General features: G+C 32.6%; 1 protein-coding gene across 1 annotated transcript; it reads left to right on the top strand.

Annotated features, from left to right (window-relative positions):
* The first annotated feature begins 429 nt into the window (after nt 1-429).
* Nucleotides 430-19,694, top strand: LOC136968784 (ras-related protein M-Ras-like). The gene is made up of 5 exons (XM_067262820.1): nt 430-1,032; nt 9,898-10,051; nt 17,175-17,274; nt 18,126-18,205; nt 18,315-19,694. Exons 1-5 carry the CDS (start codon nt 846-848, stop codon nt 18,385-18,387), a joined length of 594 nt encoding a protein of 197 aa, XP_067118921.1. The 5' UTR covers nt 430-845; the 3' UTR covers nt 18,388-19,694.
* The last annotated feature ends 77 nt before the right edge of the window (nt 19,695-19,771 follow it).

Consider the following 19,771-nt stretch of genomic DNA (forward strand, 5'->3'; position numbering starts at 1 on the left):
GTCCCTATTTTAGTGGCGTAGCGAGGGGAGTGCAAGGGGGTCTATCATGCACCGGGCGCCACTCGCAGAGGGGCGTCCAAATGGTTTCCAAAACAAACTATATGTTTCTGGAGGGGGAGGGGGCGCCAATAAAGTGTCGCGCCCCGGGCGCCAGTTATGTTCGCTACGCCACTGCCTTATTTATTAAACATTGAAGAAAACTCAGAAATACACGTCTCAGCCCGTTGGTCAGGCGCAAGTCCACGCCCGTAAAATCAAAGATTTCATTTATATAAATTTTTTAATAAAATCTCGAGTTTATATTATATTAATAAATTATCCAAGATACAAGTAATTAATAAAATAACAAATTAATAAACTAATAAAATTAAATTTAATTACCTAATTAAAAAAAATCCGTAATCGGCGCCCTTATCGCTCATTCGCCATATTGGATCGGCGAGAAATTGGGATATTTCGTTTAATAGTAAGAAAAATAATCAAAATGTTACGGAAGAAGAGTATTTTTGGTCAAGTGGACGGTCCGAGTTAAGTCGTAAGGATGAAGTTCGATGGAGTTACGTTTCAAGTAATTGTAAGATATGAATAATTCGTGTCGACGTAGAAATGATTGGTTGCAGAATCTTAGAAAATGTGAAGGATTTCAATGCTTTTGACCATTTCTGTTTATATCTGGTGCATTTGCAACTGGTAAATCGGATAAATCGACCACAGTTAATGTTTTAATCGCATTTCGACAGTTAATTATCAATTAATGCGTAATGTGTACTTCGTAGTTAAGAAGAATGGATTCGTTGTACTAAATTTAGCATTATTTTTAGTGTAAAAAAAAAAAACATTCCAAGATGTCAAAACCACCAAATGAGAATTTGACTACGTACAAACTGGTTGTAGTTGGAGATGGAGGAGTTGGAAAATCTGCACTCACCATTCAGTTCTTCCAAAAACTGTTTGTCACCGATTATGACCCGACCATTGAAGATTCGTACATTCAGCATACGGAAGTGGACGGTATCTGGTGTATTTTGGACGGTACGCTCTGTCTTTTATCTACGTCTTTACCGAGACGTGCGTCGTTTTCCCTTCGCGATCCTTCTCTAAAATGTGGAAGGCGTGCGTGGATTATTGTTTGTGGTCGCGGTTTTTCTGATTCTGCAGTTGTCTCGATATGCGACTCGCATTAACCGGTCGACTGGCTAATGTGAGTTGCGCTGTTTGTATTTGTCCCGGTGTGTTGTGCAGTTAAGTTGTCTTGCAACCGAATATTTTCTTGTTCTTGAAATTTCCTGTTTTTTGCTTTATTAGAGATCCGGACAGTCGTTGTCGAGATCCACATTCGTTTGAGAAGTTGATAAAACTAGTTTATGTTGTAAAGATTTTCCTACAGTTTTGAGTCGTCTTTGAGGGTACGGTTATTCAAAAACAATATTTTAAATTTGGTAATTTAATTAGTACTGGAATAAAGCAAAGGTTACCGATGTGATTAATATCTACATTTTTCCACTTTGTATTTCTTTTCATTTTGGTCGTGAGCAACCAAATTTGGTCCTAGTGTGTTACCCTGGGGCTTTGTCGACAATTTTATTTTCCCATTTTCTGCCTGCTGCACTAATTAATATGATGTTCGGGGCAGAGAACATTCAGATTAAACTTGACCAGTGAATACGTGAGAATAAACTGTATATTACTAGTTTGCGTAATATTAGCATCTATTATTTTAGTACCTAGTCTAATGGCAAGTATGGAGTATATTGGTACTTGGCACACTTTAAACCTACAACTCTATAATGAAACATGCATGTGGTCTGCTAGAAGCTTAGTTTTTACTTGAGACCCGCATCTGGGAAAGGTTGCTTGTCACTAGTTTAAATGTTTTAATTTAAAATTTGAATTCTTATATCTAATATTTGTTTTAATTTATTCTATGATTTCAATATCATTTACATTTTCAGAGGAAAAAAGAGATTTTATAATAGAATATAAGAAGAATGATGTTTTTGCAATATGTAAGCAGTTTAGATTTAAAAGTATCTCATTCAGTTTGATATTTATGTAGTTTTTTCTGTGGATATATTCCTGATGATCAGCACCATATTTAGCCTTTTATGCGCCCGGTGCGAGCATCTGTAACTACGCCCCAAAACTATGACCCAAAACTTGGTCCAGGTCATTTCTGCGCCCCCCCCCAGGGTCTACACCCTGTGCCTGGGCACCATCCTAGTTATGGCACTGCTGATGATAAGCCAAAAAGGCTTGAAAGTACTTGTGAAATGATGTAATTATTGTTAGGGTTTCTGATATAACAGGAAATAGTGATGGTGTTTTGCAATTATATGAACCATGTAGATTTGAAATTGCTTCTGCAAACATTTCTGCCAATGAGAAGATGGTAAAATCATAAAGCATTCTAATAACATGACTTTAAAAAATACCACACTTTGCTTGACAGAATGAATTAATTTCCTTTATCAAAAATATTCTACAATAAGAGACATAATAAATAATGAATAGTAAGATGATTGCTTATTTGTATATCTAGTAGTAGCATGTCTTTGTGATAGTAAATGTGGATCTGTTTGAAAATATTTCCTAATAGCAGTAAATGATGATATCAGTATTTGATCAGTCATTATCTAGCTCTCCCTCAAAGAACATTGAGTCTGGTAGCAACTGGTATATCACCGGAAACTTTATAGGTAGGCTTTGAATGATATCTGGTCTCATTAATTGAATTCCAAACAGACCTTTTCTTACGTAGCAACACTTATCAATATCACTAATTTAAACTTTTCATTTTAAATATAATAGTCTTTCCCGTATACATAGTACAATTCAAAACAGCCATTTCTCCCTCTCACTTTTAACCAATTTAGGGCAAATTGTACATATTTTGATCTTAAGGTTAAATACACTTTAAAATATATCAAGTATAATTCTGAAGATTAAAGTAATTCATAGAATTATCTTGACGCATTGTGGAATAAGCTATAAAGTAAATTAACTGGTTAATTTTAGGCAGTTAAAATCTTATCTGTATTGAAGTGAAGAAACAAGATGGCTAGCATTAATTCTGATTCCAGTGTGATATGCTTTATTTAGACTATTTAAGCAAAGTTTATTGCAATCCGACAGACTGTTTTGAAAAGGATGAGATCCTCTGCTTCCAATAATTGTAAATTTAAAAAATTGATTTTGATTTAAAAGCAAGTTTTACATTCATTGACAGAGTTAAATGAATCTCATTTTATATAACATAATTATGTTTAAATATTGTAGATAAGTTTTGCCCAAATATACAGTACTAACAAGGGGAACCCCGAAGGTTGTCGTCACCAATTTTGACAAAATTTTGTGGACGTGTAGTATTTACTCATACTTAAACTCTGCTAAAGCCATAGGATCCACTATTTAGGCATTCTTGAGAAAATGACAAAGTTTTTCTAGAACAAATAAACAACAACTAACCCGTTATACATAAAGATCAACCACTGCCGAATTATCAGGCTAGCAAATGGCTATAGCAATATTAATAAATTAAGATAATTGGTACTAGAGTTAGGCGTTAGGTGCCAACTCTTGCTAAATTTAATAATTAGAATTTTAATTAAATAATTTAAATAAATTTAGGCCTAACTGGAAGAAAAGAATCGGCCCGAAGCGGGACTCGAACCCGCAACTTCTGCTATCCGTGCAGACACGTTACCAGTTACGCTACTCGGACCTTCGGTTCGATCTCCTCTTCCAGTTGATATAAGATTACCGACGACCATCGACGGTCATTACAATGCTGGCTGGGGACACATTAATTGCCCATGTCCTCCCAAAGGCACTCAACCGGCCATCGCAACCTCGGGTAAGGCGTATTAATATAAATAAACAACAACTAACCCATTATACATAAAGATCAACCACTGCCGAATTATCAGGCTAGCAAATGGCTATAGCAATATTAATAAATTAAGATAATTGGTACTAGAGTTAGGCGTTAGGCGCCAACTCTTGCTAAATTTAATAATTAGAATTTTAATTAAATAATTTAAATATTGGCGCCTAACCCCTAACTCTAGTACCAAATTATCTTAATTTATTAATATTGCTATAGCCATTTGCTAGCCTGATAATTCGGCAGTGGTTGATCTTTTTTCTAGAACTATTAATACCTACATAGAAGCGCCATTCATGCATTCATGGAGTGGTGTGATTAGTTAAGGCATTCATTGAAGAGTGTTAATATGTGGGTTTGAATCCCATGTGAGATAAAATGTTTATATACATTCATAATTTAATCTTATTGTTATTAAATTTGTTATGTACAGTTTCTGAAATCATAGAAAACTTATTATTTTATTTTGATCTCTCCAGTTTTAGAAAATACATATGACATTATAATCACATTTTGTATTGTTTAACTTAATGTAGGTTCTTATATTATACATATCAATATATTTATATTACATTTTAAATATAAAGATACGAAGATATTATAATAAGCAACTCAACATCATCTATACTTTTTCCAGCAAAAAATATATTCTATATATTGTATATCAGGGATTCCCAACCTTGTGCCCTTGTGCCTATTTACATGCACTTGTGGCAAAGTGTTGAAATAATAATAAAAAAATTAAATATTAGAAATAAAGAAAATAAAAAGTTACTTTAGTTTTTAAAATCTTGCTAGATGTAGTGAGAAATTTGGTAAATTGGCTGCACATGGGCTACAATGACCACTGTCTAATCCATCACGCCTATTATAATCACGTCTCCAATGGCATCTCTATTGTATTAGTAGTATGGTATTAGTTGTTGTCGCTTGCTGTCGTAAACTCGTACCGTTGTCACCACATGCTATCGTTGCATTGTGTTTATATATATATATATATATATAAATAAACATTTTACCCAAAAATGAGTAATTCAAGTAAAGAAAAAACAACAACAAACCTATCATTTTAACGAAGATTGAGCAGATTACTTTGTTATCAAATCTGAGGAGAAATGTATTTGCTTAATATGCAACAGTGTTGTGTCAATGGCAAAAAAAACACATTGTCGAACATCATTACAAAACCAATCACAGTTCTTTTGAGGTTAGATATCTGCCTAAATCCGCATTAAGAAAAAGGAAATTCAATTACAAGATTTGCCGTTCTCAAACAATACAAGTACAAGAAGAATTCAGGCGATTTCAACAGATTTACAAAGTCAGTTGACAAATGATTTGGAAGAATGCGAGTGTTTCTCATTACAATTAGATGAGTCAATGGATATATCAGATACGGCGTAATTGGCAGCAATGATTAGAATGGTATTCGGTGATTTTAGTATGAAAGAACTATTAGTTTTTATCGATGCAAGAGCGAACAAGGGGTGAAGGTATTTATAATATTTTGAGCAAATCCTTTATCGCATAATTGTTTAAAGCCCTTGTAGAAAAGGATGAATCTTCCCAAGCTGACTTTATCTTACGTACAGATATAAGATGGTTAAGTAAATGCAAAGCACTTGGATGATTTTTTGATCTTTTGGAAGAGATAAAAAATTCCTTAATTCAAAAGAGCAAATGTTTGAACGATTGGATAACCTACAAAGGTTGATGGACTTGGCATTTTAACTAACATAAGTGAAAAATCAAACTTACTAATGCCAATCCTGAAGATTGTTTACAATTGGGATTATCATCTTACGCTCCCAACTGTGAGAAATTAGCAAATGAAATGCAGTATCAAAAGTCGCACTTTCGGGTTTTATAATAAATATATAATATGTTTTAGTAAATATATGTTACAAAATGCATGTTATAATAAAGGACATAATGACTAATTTTTTTTTTAAATTCGATTTGTGCCCGCTGCTATTTTTTTTATCTGGAATGCACCCACGTCACAAAAAGGTTGGGAACCCCTGATGTATATATTAGTAGGTAGATATGCCTAATCTAACCACGAAAGAAAACTAGACAAAGATTATACTTTCTGTCTGGATGGTTCAATTTTACCAGAGAGGTAAGGATGCTACTAGAATTCATCAGGTAGATGTAGAAAGGGAAGCAACCGAAGTTGACGGCAATGATTCTCTCTTTTCGTTCGCTAGTGACCCAAATAATGGACAGTATAAATAAAACCGTACAATGTATATCAACTAAATAAATAAATAAATAAAAGGATGAAAAAGTGCCTAGTGTTTGATTTAATTGCACTTTATAGTGTTTAAGCAACAAAAAAAAAATGAATGAAGTTTGTTTTTTACCCTTTGTTGTTCAAACAAAATGCAAATCAAATAACAATGATTTTTTGTGCACAGTGCACTGAACCATTGTCTTAACTGTTTCTATGATAAATACCATCCAAAATGTTGTCATATTCTTGTGAAACAGTAATTGTACGTAACAGTATATTTTTTGTGCCGAAAACTTTAAATTGTTGAAAAATACTTTTCAAATTTCCTGATATAAAGAATAATACATTTAAAATGGCATAAAAATTGTAGATAACAAATTTAATAACAATAAGATTAAATTATAAATGTAAAAAAACAAAGGATTTATCTCATATGGGATTCTAACTCAGATAATAATGCTCTTCATGCAATGCCTTAACTAGTCACGCTACACCATGAATACGTGAATGGTGCTTCTGCATAAGAAAAGCTTTAGTTGTTATTTTTCTTAAGAATACCTGAATAGTGGGTCCTGTGGCTTTGGAAGAGTTTAAGTATAAGTAAATATTACACATCCACAAAATTTCATAGAAATCGGTGATGACAACCTCCCACGTTCTCCTTGTAAGATATATTTTAGTCTTCACTTCAGCCCGTGCTTTCAACTTGCTCATTTTTCACACTTCCATCTTATTTAATCCCTCTTGGTAATGAAACTGTGCAATAAGGATTTTTCAAATAACTGGCTGTTAGCTTTCTGCTTAGTCAAAGTGGCTTGTGTAGCAAATGTAGCTCTATTCTTTATCTTTGAGATATGATTAAATTTATTCCATAGATAAAAATATTCTAAGATAAAACTTCTGTGGAAATTGGGCTATACTATAATGTACAAAAATTCATTACTTTGATGTTCTAATATGCGAAATGCAGAAGAATTCACATGTAAATTCAAATTTAAAATCATCTAGAATTGACTAATAGGACGTGTTCAAGTGTAAAAGTTATAAAATTGTATTTCATAATGATGTATCAGAGAGGGTCTGCCACGCTTGTGAAATGCACTTCTTCTCTTCAAAGTTTATATATATTGTCCCTGCTTCTATGCTTTAAAAATCTAAACTGCCTATAGTACTTTGCGTTGGTCATGTTTGCTGCTGTTCTAATTAATGTAGTATGTTGTAAACCAGGTTTAACTTCCTCCTCCTCCCCTGCAAAACTTTTCACGTGAAGCAAGTCTTAGAAGTAGACCGAAAATGTTTATTTTTCTGAAAAATCAGCTGGGCGAATATCAAGGTAGTGAATTTTTGTAAAATAAATTCTGTAGTATAAACAGTAACACGAGCATTATCCTCAATCAATGAAAAATTTAATAAATCTACCAGATTATTTTGAAATGGAAGCAGAAATTGAGCATTTCTGCCTTCTCAATGATGGTGAAACAGTCTTCACACAATTATTATATAATTCTTCTAATTATTTACTGGGATACTTATATATTCTGATAAATTCAAGATATTACATTTAGCAATATTACTCAAGTTTGTTTCAGCATGTTTGTGACTGCGTTTCTTTATGCAGCGAGAGTGTAGCGAAATGACGTCACGAGCAGTGTCAGCCAATTAGAAACTAGTTTCAGTGTGTTTGCTGTAAAGTTTTTCTCGAGCGCTGTATAAAGAAACATGGCCTGTTTCTCTTGTTTGGATGTACTCGATTTTACAACTAATTACAACCAGAATCTTATCTCCTAATTCTAGAAATAAATACAATAATATATCTTAACATTAAGTCATTAAGTTATAAATTTTAAAATATGACAGTTTTATAGCATAAAAAATTGATGACGATTAGCCTAGCTTGACACATTTTGCACATCTTGCTGGACATTAAAAGAATACATTTCTTAATTTTCATATTTATGGTATGATTTTGAACATATCAATTACGTTATCATAGAGCACAGTAGCACTTGATAGTAAAGCTCAGCCACACATGAAATGTTAAAGTGCCGCCAACTTTGATCTTTAATATCTCCACAACCAATGCACCAATTTGGATGAAATTTAAAATAGTTAATGTCCACATTAAATAGTGTAGCCATCTTAACTTTTGAATAAATTTGTTGGATTGTTTTGGATTAACCTTATTGGCATTTTCTTGCCTGGATTTACAAGAGAGAATCGTGACACTGAACTACTGAACAATCTAGGAGTCTGCATATGTTTAATGGCTCGTTTGAGAGCTGACTTTCTCCTGTTTGCTCTTTTGAAGATTTTATTTTAGAATATTGAGTATTTATAAAATAATAGTGCATTTATTAAATCTAAATGATTGGCAAATTATATCGGGCTATACTACTACTACTACTACTACTACTACTACTACTACTACTACTACTACTACTACTACAACAACAACAACAGTAAGCAGGAGTTGTAGGTCTGAGTTCTGTTTTGAGCCAATTCTTTTCTTCAGAACCTTCTAAGTTAATTATTAAAACATTAATTTAATTATAATTATTAAATTTAGCAAGAGGTGATACCTAACATCTCCAATGTTACTGTGACAATAAATCATGATTTGAGCTTTATTTCGTGTGTTAAAGTTCTTTCACTGATGTTGCTCAAAGATGCTCTAAATTTCAGACATATTGTGGATGCAACAACTTTACGACACAAAGTAAAGCTTGAAGCTTTTTTCTATGATGATGCTTGCTTTCTTGATTTATTATCTCTGACATTGCTTCCTCCAAAACGTCCTATAGTTGTAGTCTGTGTAATATGCACTTTATTCAAATGTAAGTGTTAATGTCAAATATGTTCTGGTGTTCTTATGCCACAACTTTCAAAAGTTTATTTAGGTGCTTTCATTGAGCTTTTTAACCTGGTTCCACCAGACGTTTTATGGGATATCTAATGTTGTTTGTTTGAATAAGAATACTTATTTATAAACAAGAATAATACCGTATTTTACGGACTATAAGACACACCTTTTTCTTCGAAAAATTGCCTCCAAAATTCAGGTGCGTCTTATAGTCCGTAGTGTCTTATAGCGTAGTGTCTTAATTTTTAAGCAATTTTTAAAAAATTGCTTAAAAATTAAGATGCGTCTTATAGTCGGTAAAATACGGTAATATTTACAGGTTTCCACCTCATCAGTGGGCTGGCTAAGCTTTCCAGATTTTCTTCGCTTATCTAACACCTAAATAGGGGCCAGTTTTCTATTGAAAGTTTTTCCATTGGCGGATCAACCAACTGTTGCATTGCCGTGTCTCGTCAGTTCAATCTACTATGTAGGGTCTGTTTAGAAATGATTACCAGTTCACCCACAAAGTCTGGGTGTCATTTAAAATCATTAACTATAAAGTTCCTGGTTAAAGTACCAGTTTCTACCAGTCTTACTGATCTTCAAGGGTGAGTTAGAGTGACCGACCAATGATATAATTCAACGCTAATAACCAATCGAGCAATAAGCATTTCTAAGCAGACCCATAAACACTCTTTGTTGTTCAGAAATGATTGCAGAAACATTATTTTTATTGACATCAATGTCTTTGGAATTGTACACATTCTATCTTTGAAGCTATCAAATGTCATAGCAATTTATTATTATCTAAGATCTTTTAATTCCTATCTACAAATTTGTGTGCTTGATTTTCTGGATGTATTTTTATATAATAATGTATGGTTATCATGTTATTCAAATTATTATCGTTCTAAAACTTAAAATTTATCCTTGAAGTTCTGGATACTGCCGGACAAGAAGAGTTCAGTGCAATGAGAGAACAGTACATGCGTAAAGGTGATGGATTTCTTCTCGTCTATTCCGTTACAGACAGGCAGAGCTTTCAGAACATACGTAATTTCCACACACAGATCCTGCGTGTCAAAGACCGGTAAGTAATTATTTTTCTTACTTCAGATATTTACAAAGAATTTTTTAAGTAATAAGTGCAAAAAAGTTAGATCCAATCTACTAAAACAAACATCTTTGGTACCTTGAAATTTATTATCCAAATAAAAAACCTTAATTGTTATAGGAATTGAAAGTATAGATGGTGTACCATAAGAGAGATGACAACAAGTGAATATTGAGTCATATGCAAGTATTGAATATGAAAACTGGTATCATTAATTACTAAAAGTTTGGCATTTCATTGATATAAAGAGGATAATAAATTATTCATAATATTTCAGTAAAGCATATAAATAATAGATGTTTCTTATAGTGGACTGGAATAGACTTTTCAGTGATAAAAAATGATTAATACTAATATAAATGCAGTATGCTTTTGCTCAAACCTCTCAATTATTCAGCATACTCACCAGTGTGATCACCTACAGGAGTTCTGTTTCCACAAAAATGTTAGTCATGCCACACATCCTGTTTACTCTGTTTTCATTTCTGTGTACAGTATTGCATGTCAGTATGTATTATTTTCCACTCGTCTCCAAACAGGATTGGCGATCAAAGGATGACAGGTCACTCACGTCATTTGGGCCTTTAATAGAAGTTTAGTGTAAAGGATACTTTTATAAATTGAACATTTTCAATATTTTCATATATCTTCTTTGGAAACAACATAATCGAACTAGAGCATGTTAAACAGAAAGCTTTGAAAATTTCAACAATGATTTTATAGTAGACCCCCTATAACACGGATTCGTATAACACGCTAAGAGAGACTCGTACGACACAGTAAAATGTCATCGCCGACTCATGTCACGACAGGATCGGTCGAATCTGAACCAATAGCGGATATTGTACAAACCATTGAGTTTAAATGAGCGCTGGACCTACTAAAAAACATTTATTATTCAACGGCCATAAAAATAATATTTTTATTAATGATGTCTCCAAAGTTAAGTTATTTTTCTACGAAAGATTCGCAGATCGGGAAACACGCGCCCGCCGTTCGACAAACCGCTCCGCGACGGAAACAAGCTTAAGCAATGGCATCGTCGAATGGTGCACACTTGGCAAGTAATCCTACAATTTTTTGTTTATAGCTTAATTTATATGGATTATTCCCAAAAAATTATACGTGATTTGGAAATATTGAGTCAAATTAGTCTAGAATCGATTAATTTTATGGAAGAAAACCTTTCAAACAGCCGTAACCCCTAATTGCACGCGTGCCGGGCTGTGATTGACTCGTGTATTTAAGTACTCGTACAACACGGATTCATATAACACGGAACGTATCTACCGTGTTGTAGGGTCTACTATATGTATTTTTATAATATTTTTAAAATATGTAAAAATACAGAAAAACCATTATATGTTAATATAAGGAACACAGTTACATGAACAAAATTGAAACTACAATATTAACAATTAGTATACACTTCCTATAAATCATATGTAAGACTTAGCATTATTGGATCACTGTATTCAGTGATTCAATAGTGCTAATGACAGAGAGTTTTTCAGCTTTAGTTCTGTAATTAAAAGTGTTTCCCAGATAAAAAGACGTCTTGGATTAGGGAATCGTTTTTTTCCTCATCTTACAAGGAGTTCGTATCTGTTGTCAAAATTCATTTTTGTAAGCTCTGTATGTGTCCTATTCTCAGTTAGGGGATTTCAGTCATAAGTTATAAGTATCAAGTGTTTGAGGAAAATCTGTATTAGGTTGCAAGTATATTTGATTAGGCCTCTATTCTCCAGAAAAACTTCAGATCTATTTCACCAACATATTAGACAAATCAGAGAATTAATGACTATTTTAAATCTGTGATTAGTGACTTTGCATTCCACCATTTTAAGATTAGATGTGATTAGTGCATTAATTAATCTTGACGGATATTTTTTAACAGGATTTATTAAACCTATTCTTAAAATCTCAAGATATACTTATCATTCAAAAATCTTCAAGTTCCAAGTCAGCTCAAGACACAGTATTAATGTGTAGAGTCTCGAGTCAACGATACAGACTTTTTTCGCACTCTGAAATTGTCACTGCCGTCTAGTAGTTGCTTAGGTCTATAGGTTGGTATTATCAATCAAGTAGGAGAGAGGGGTAGCATGTATGTCTGATTATTTAAAAATAATTCAATAAATTCTGACTCAAACTAAAAACTTCCTTAGATCCTAAATAAGGTAACATTCAGAGGACATAATAATTGTATTTGAAAAACGGACACACCAACATTAACTTTAATGGAATGTCGTAAACATAGGTATAGATATGGAACAGTATTGCTTCTAGAGCCTATCAAAACTGACAGATTTTTCTTCAGATGTAAAGAATCTTGCATTAAGATAACCTGCATTCTGTAAAATTATCCTTATGATTACAAGTTTATTATTTAAAAATTCCCGAGAGGACAAAATAAGGAAATCTCTTGCAAAGAGTGCTCTAATTGCATGACTCATATATCGACAATCATTTTTAATAACCCTTATCAGCTTCTCATAAACCTTAAACATTACAGGAAGTTTCATTTAATCTGTGAAGCTTAACTATCTTCAAAATAAATACAATTGCTACTGTAGAAATATGTAAAAGGATTAATATTTCTGCTGGTCATGTTTTTTCATTATTAATTGATAAATGAATTGATTTCATCACAATTACTTCCACACGTCAGATGTTCTTTCAATGGCAATGTAGTTTAAAAAAAAAAAATATGAAATTAATCGGCAGTGTAATAACAATCTACTCGTTTAAAAATAGAAAAATTCTTTCAAAAATAGGCAGTTGACACTGAAAATTAATCAATTGGATGTGATAATTTGCACCAAATGAGACTGAAACTTGTTCCATAAACAAAAATATTATATATATATAACATTATTTTTTAATGTTTGTTTTAAAGTAAAAATTATTAAATTATGTTTTTCTAATCGAATGATTATTTACTGATTACTCTAATTATCGGAGAGTTAATCTTCACTTAATGATTACTCTCTGGAGGAGCCAATTAATACAATTAGTAAATCATTAAACGATATCTCTCTTCTTCAAAGAAATTCTAGAATTAATTGCTAAAAGTGGGATAGATTAAATTGAATTTACAAGAACTTGAATGTACAGTACAAAAAGGCAAATTATAATGAATTGACTTAATTTAATATCACAAAAATGATTAATTTGATATATTTCTTAACTGGAACAATATTAACAAATTAAATTGATAAAATTTATTTAATACAGAGTGAAGCAAATATTTTTTAATATTAATAAGAATTTAAATAATAGTTTTTATACATCAATGGAAGGACGAAATGAAGTATTGAAACTCTATGAAAAGTATCGTTTTTCCAATAGATTGATTATCCTTATGATTACGAGTTTATTAGCGAGGTTGAGGCCGAAGTTTTCAACACGAAAACGTGTACGTCTGACATTTGGCATCGCTTTCCTGTAAGCCTAGAAGTTTGACAATGGAGTTTGGAATGTCGAGCACGATTCCACCGACTTTCCAAACGCCATTGTCAAACTTCTAGGCTTACAGAAAAGCAGAGCGGAACGTCCAACATATGCGTTTTCGCATTTAAAACTTCGACCTCGACTCGCTATTATTTAAAAATTCTAAGTTTTATTACTCGTGACCGATAATGTCTTTAAGGTAATTTTTCTTCAATTGCTATACATTTATTTTGTAATAACGACAGCTGAAGTTTTGTGTACCTCATTTCATCTCATCTTTGCAAATGGGTAATTTTACAGATTGATGAGGTCCTTTTTTCTGGAACAGAGTTTGTAACTGTCATAATGTGTAGAATGCACTCCATAATGCATGTGAAATACATGACATTGGTTCTTTTTGCACTATATGTCTGTGTGTCTCATGCACTTTGAGAAGCTAAGGATATATAGGGCTTGTAAGGAAAATAAGGCCATAAATTTCAAAGATAGCGACACCCTCCCTCTAGCGTGGAGATCTCTATTTGAAGTCCAGTAATAAATAATATATGTAACGACATAAACAACTAATCAAACGACTTCTCTTCCTTTAAATTGTGATGCTCAATTCATCTACATTCTAACAATGATAGCTAGTTTTATCAAAAAACTTTTTCTTATTAAATAATTTTTCATTTTTTCTACACTGTTTGTTATCTGTTTCTGTATTGTTTATATGTCAGCAAAATAAAGTAACTGTTTGCATAAATTAATACATAATGTTGCTTTTTATCATTTACAGTCTGAAATTCTTTATATCTTACACTATAAGTTTTAAAATAATTCCTTGCTGTTATCTTTGCTTTCAAGAGATAGGAAAAAGTGTACATATTGCCACAGAATCACATGCAATTTACACATGTCCCATTTTTGAATGACCTAATGTATTTTATTGTAAACGTCACAATGGTACTAATACATTCTTATGAATGTACTCGTGCAATACTCAAAATGAGTCTTTTACTCCTGGATTAGAAAGGTTTTGTCTTGCTGTAGTTAGTCATCAATCCAGTTTTTGAGAAGAAGGCAATTCAACATTATTTTTTTTGACAGTATATAAGATAAACCAAGTATAATTTTGTTGAAATGATAACAGATGATCAGGGACAAGACTGATGATTCAGACAAAATTATATTTGGGTTGGTCACGGACTCCTCCCTCACTGATGGGCACTTTAACTTCTCTAAATATGATGTTTCAGCCTCAAAACATTTGCTTCTGAATCATTAAACAAATTTATATATGTCTGAGGCAACTGTTCAAAATTCCCGTGTTGGAGAGAAGGAAATATAAAGATTATGTTCCTTAGTGTATAGGAATACTGTATATATATTTGTATAAAATATTGTAACATTGAAGGATTTGGTTTGATTTTAAAAGATTAACTGAAGAATATCCTTGTTATAGATTTTTATTTTGCATATGAATATGAACATTCATGTGTGTAGGTGTCAGAACTACAGCAAGACTCTACTTAACACTGCCTTGCTTAACTCTGATTCGATATAATGTGGTCTGCTTGGAGCCTAAAAAAAGCTCAAAATTTACGCCGATTTAAATTATCGCAGCATTTCATTGAGTCATATATAATACGATTATTTACGAACACGAACCAATCAGCAAAAGATGGCAAAAAGGTGTACTTTCTTTAAATCTACGTTTGGTGAAATTTTGGAAAAGACATAACATCGTGGATTCCATAGGCAATATCAGCTTTGCTTGGCAAGAATTAACTGATAAATGCATGAACAAAGTGTAGAAGAAGTTATGGCTGAAGGTATCCAAGAATTCTCAACAAGAAGAGCCTATCACTGTACCGTTAGGTTGACCAAACTCAACCTAATCGATACAGCGGGACTAGGAGATGAAGACGAGCAGGATATTAAGAAGTTACCGCAAGCTTCTGGTGAGACCTTTATCCGCGACTATCTTCAAGAACTGGCAGAACAAGGAATTCATATAGAACTGGAAAATAGAGATTCTGAAAACGAAGTACCCAAAAAAATTTCTCCAAAAAATTCGTTAGTAAAAGTTTGGTTCGATAACCGAAATCTTTGATCAAATTGTAGCGAATGATCTAGATTTTGAAAGAAGTGCAAAAGCAAAACAACACGTTTCGGATTCGATTTTCTGCTACCGACGTTTGCTCAAGGAAAGAAAAAAAAAGACAAATGAAACTCTCAAATCATCAATAAAGTCAGAAAGATAGCTAAAACCTTTCGTAAGTCACCCGTGAAGAATAATGTGTTACAAGAATACGTTAAACGGGATCATGGAAAACTCTTACATTTAATGTTGGATTCAAAAGCCAGATGGAACAGTCAACAGTCTTTTAGCTATGCTAGAACGGTATATTAAGCTAAGACCATTTGTGTTGAAAGCTTGCTCTCATTGATCTCAAAGAAGATAAAAATAGTATTCTTAGCCTTGAAAAACAAGAAGTCGATGTAATTCATGACATTGTGGCATTGCTAGAACCCTTAAAACTAGCTGTTGAAAAGCTAGGTAGAAGAAAATCTACTCTACTTTCAGCAGAGGATACTACCTCTTTCGTTTTTAATGAATTAAAACAATTGAACACTGCTTTTTTAAAAAAGTACATGAATATTTTGTCTTCCGCATAAAAGAGAGAAGAAACGAAAAATTGATGGGGACTGTTACTTTACCTCACTGGTGAAAACAAGTATAAGAAGTTTGAGATTGACAGCACATTCCAACAATCTGAGGCAATTATAATTTCATCAGCAAAACAAATATTTGATTGCCTTTTTGGAGAACCTGCTATCTCTGATTCTAGTGAAGGTAATGAACTCAAATATGTACAAGAATCACAGACTTTCACACTACCGAATGAAATGACTAGCCGACAAGCTAAATGCATATCTTGAAGCATTCGAGAGATCAAGAATATGACAAGAGGAGAGAGCAATAAACAAAGAATTAAGTGCTGGAGAGTAGTTAGAAACTGAGTTAGCAATCTTCAGAAAAACATGCGTAAAATCTCAGAAAATTTCTCTTCTTTCAAGAGCTTTGAAAACTATTCCACCCACCTCAATAGAGTCTGAAATGACATTTTTAGCTGCAAGTCTTTCTCTGACCAAATTGAGAACTAGATTAAGTGATCAAAGTAATAATTATTATGTTCATTAAAACTCCCAATGAAATGCTTTATTTTACTTTCATCTTATAATGTAGGAGAACATAAATTAATTGAGCCTGACACGTCCGTACGGGTGAGATTGGCCGTAAACTTTTAGTTACTTACTAGAAAATAAATTAAATTATTGAAATTTATGATATTCCTGTATGATATTTTTTATTCATAAGAAATTCTATTTTATCATCTCATCCTGGAATTTCCCTGGTCCCGGGAAAAGAAATTATTTTTCCCGTAATCCTGCTGGAGGCAAATTTCCCAGGAAATGAGAAACCCTAATTTGTGCGTATCTAATCTGGATTTGGACAGGATTCCGGGATTGCAATTCATTGTAAGTGTTTTATCACTTACAATGAATTGCGATCCCAGTGATAGTAGATGTTTGAATTATAGAAATTATTATTTATTTAAATATATTTTATAATTGAAAGTTTTTTATTTTATTTAAACAGTGATTCATATCCAATGTTACTGGTAGCAAACAAAGTGGATTTAATTCATTTGAGAAAAGTGACGGAAGATCAAGGACGAGACTTGGCTGCCCAATTAAAGGTATAATAATGCATTATATGATAACGTACAAGAAGACGTATTGTAATTTGTGATAAGAATTAGTAATACTACAAAACTTATTTAAAGTATATCTGTCTAGATCTTAAATGAATAAATAACATAATATTAAATAAGCAATATTCTCAGATATGACTTTAAATATACTCAAAAAATAAAGGTCTGTTTAAAGTTCAACGGCAATGTGGTGATACAATAGCAAAGTTCCACTATATTCACCGTGAGACGTGCACTTTTGATCTAGTGAAATGGCTCCAAAGTTGAATGATGTTCAACTTTGATGCCAATGCCACACACTGCCAAGTCAGCTGCTAGCCAGAGTTTGACTGTAAACCAATGTGTTTGTTGGCCCCAGCTGCAAATGGCTCCTTGAGACTCCACCCTGCCATTGAATTATAAACTGACCTTAAGAGTTATCCAGATAAATAGTACAGTAAGGCATTCCAGATCCAGATATGCATCTAATTTAGATTCCCCTAATGTATTAAGGATTTATTTTGATTAGGATGTCATAGCCTATCTCTCATTCATGCTTGCTGACCTAACTGTAGATCCAATCTGTATAAAATGGTTGAAAAGTCAGTCTGGTCATATGTTTGGATGTTATATGTCAAAAACAAAAACGGCAATCGATGTCAAACGTTCGGTAGGATGTCACCAAGCATTATCACCGCTCGAAGGTTTAACAGACATCCACTCTTATTTCAGTATTATCAAAATTCTTTAAAAATCTCTGGCGTGGCTTCGGTCTGTTCTTTATAACTCGTCACACACGTCTTTCAAACAACATATGCATCTTTATTAAATTTATGTATCATATTTTCTATTTTCAGATCTCTTACATTGAGACAAGTGCCAAAGATCCACCACTTAATGTGGACGCTGCCTTCCACGAAGTAGTTCGAATCATAAGGTCAGTAATTATTAAACTGGTTATCCGTTAACATTACCCATTATAAAATGATAGTTACTCGTGAATTTATAGTTACTGGCAATAATAATTAATTTGCTTGTCCCTTTAGAAATTTGCCACCACAGACCGATAAAAAGCGCCGTCGCGAATGGTGGAAAAATAGAAAATGCATTCTTCTCTAGCGTAACTTCGATTTTAAATCCGGAGAAAAATTACGTTTTCGTGTGGAATGTTAAAAGTTGAAAACGAAATGTTATTCTGTCATTCGTGCGAAATCGTAAAAAAAAAAAAAAAAAAAAAATATATATATATATCGGTAGTCAATTCTAAATTGTTGTTGCCTACAGTTGCTTTGTGGTATATACAATATATATACTGATATATTATTAAGTATGTATATCTAATATATACTGTATGTATTTGTGCGTATCTGTTTCACGTTTTCCATTCGATTATCGAATGATATTAATACGTTCCTGTAAATAATTTAGTTGCAGAATGAATTTATGATGTAAAAAATTTCCAAACGTGGGAAACCAATTCAGGAGATTTTGTTTTGAAATTGTTAATTGACGAGATGCTAAATCAAAATATTTCTTTTTTTGTTTCGTTTTTCATTTTTAATCGTTAAGCATAATACGGTTGTAATTATAGCTATGTACGAGGACATGATGTTCCGCGTGTTGATGGAGGATGAGATTTTAGAAATTTGAAATTGCAGCCAGGAGCACAAGTTTTTTGCCTACCAGGGGTTGCTTTATCAGTTAGCTTACGACAAAACAGTCTTACGGAGTTAGAGAACGGCACATGCTAAATTTTATAGCCTCTCGAATAGCAATTAACATTCAGAATAACCAAAATTATTAATATCCCGTCATTTTTATTCGTCTACATTGATTGGTATGGCAAAAAACTTAAATTTCGAACGGATAAATACCTAATGTAGTAACTCTGTCAAAGGTATCGAGTACCAAAGGCAATTTTATGATTTGTACAAGGTAAATTTTTGTTTACTAATAGCATCGCAAAAGGCGGACGAGCGGGAAGAATTTCATTGACACAGTTTTGGACATCACAATATCTAGATAATCATTTGCATTTTGTAAATACTGGTTCTAGTGCCATACCAGTACCTTCTGCGAAGGAAATTAGTTTATTGTATATCTATATACCATTTCAGAATGTGATGGTGTGTTTTATTTGGCTTTTTGCCAGAAATTTCTTACTGAAATATACTGTGTGTATGATTATTCATTTTATATACTTCTGTGATTTAAAGGCCATCTATTCTAATTAGTCGTTATTTTGCCGAGAGTAATCCGTATGTTTTCGACGTTAAACGATTCTTTTAAAGAGATAAATTCCATTTTCTATTGTGATCCTCTCGTTGCAGCTGAATTCATGTATGTGTTGATTACTGTTGTAATCATGTGAAATTTTCTGTATTTTGAAAGAAAGACTTATAATGAATATAAATTTCTTTACAAAATGTCGTGTGATGATTATTTCATTTATATTTACATCTTAACACTTTTTATTTTGAACAATATCATTTACAGTATACGG

The sequence above is a fragment of the Centruroides vittatus genome, unplaced genomic scaffold, assembly GCF_030686945.1.
Source record: "Centruroides vittatus isolate TY-2023 unplaced genomic scaffold, ASM3068694v2 contig_157, whole genome shotgun sequence".
Classification (NCBI taxonomy): Eukaryota; Metazoa; Arthropoda; class Arachnida; order Scorpiones; family Buthidae; genus Centruroides; species Centruroides vittatus.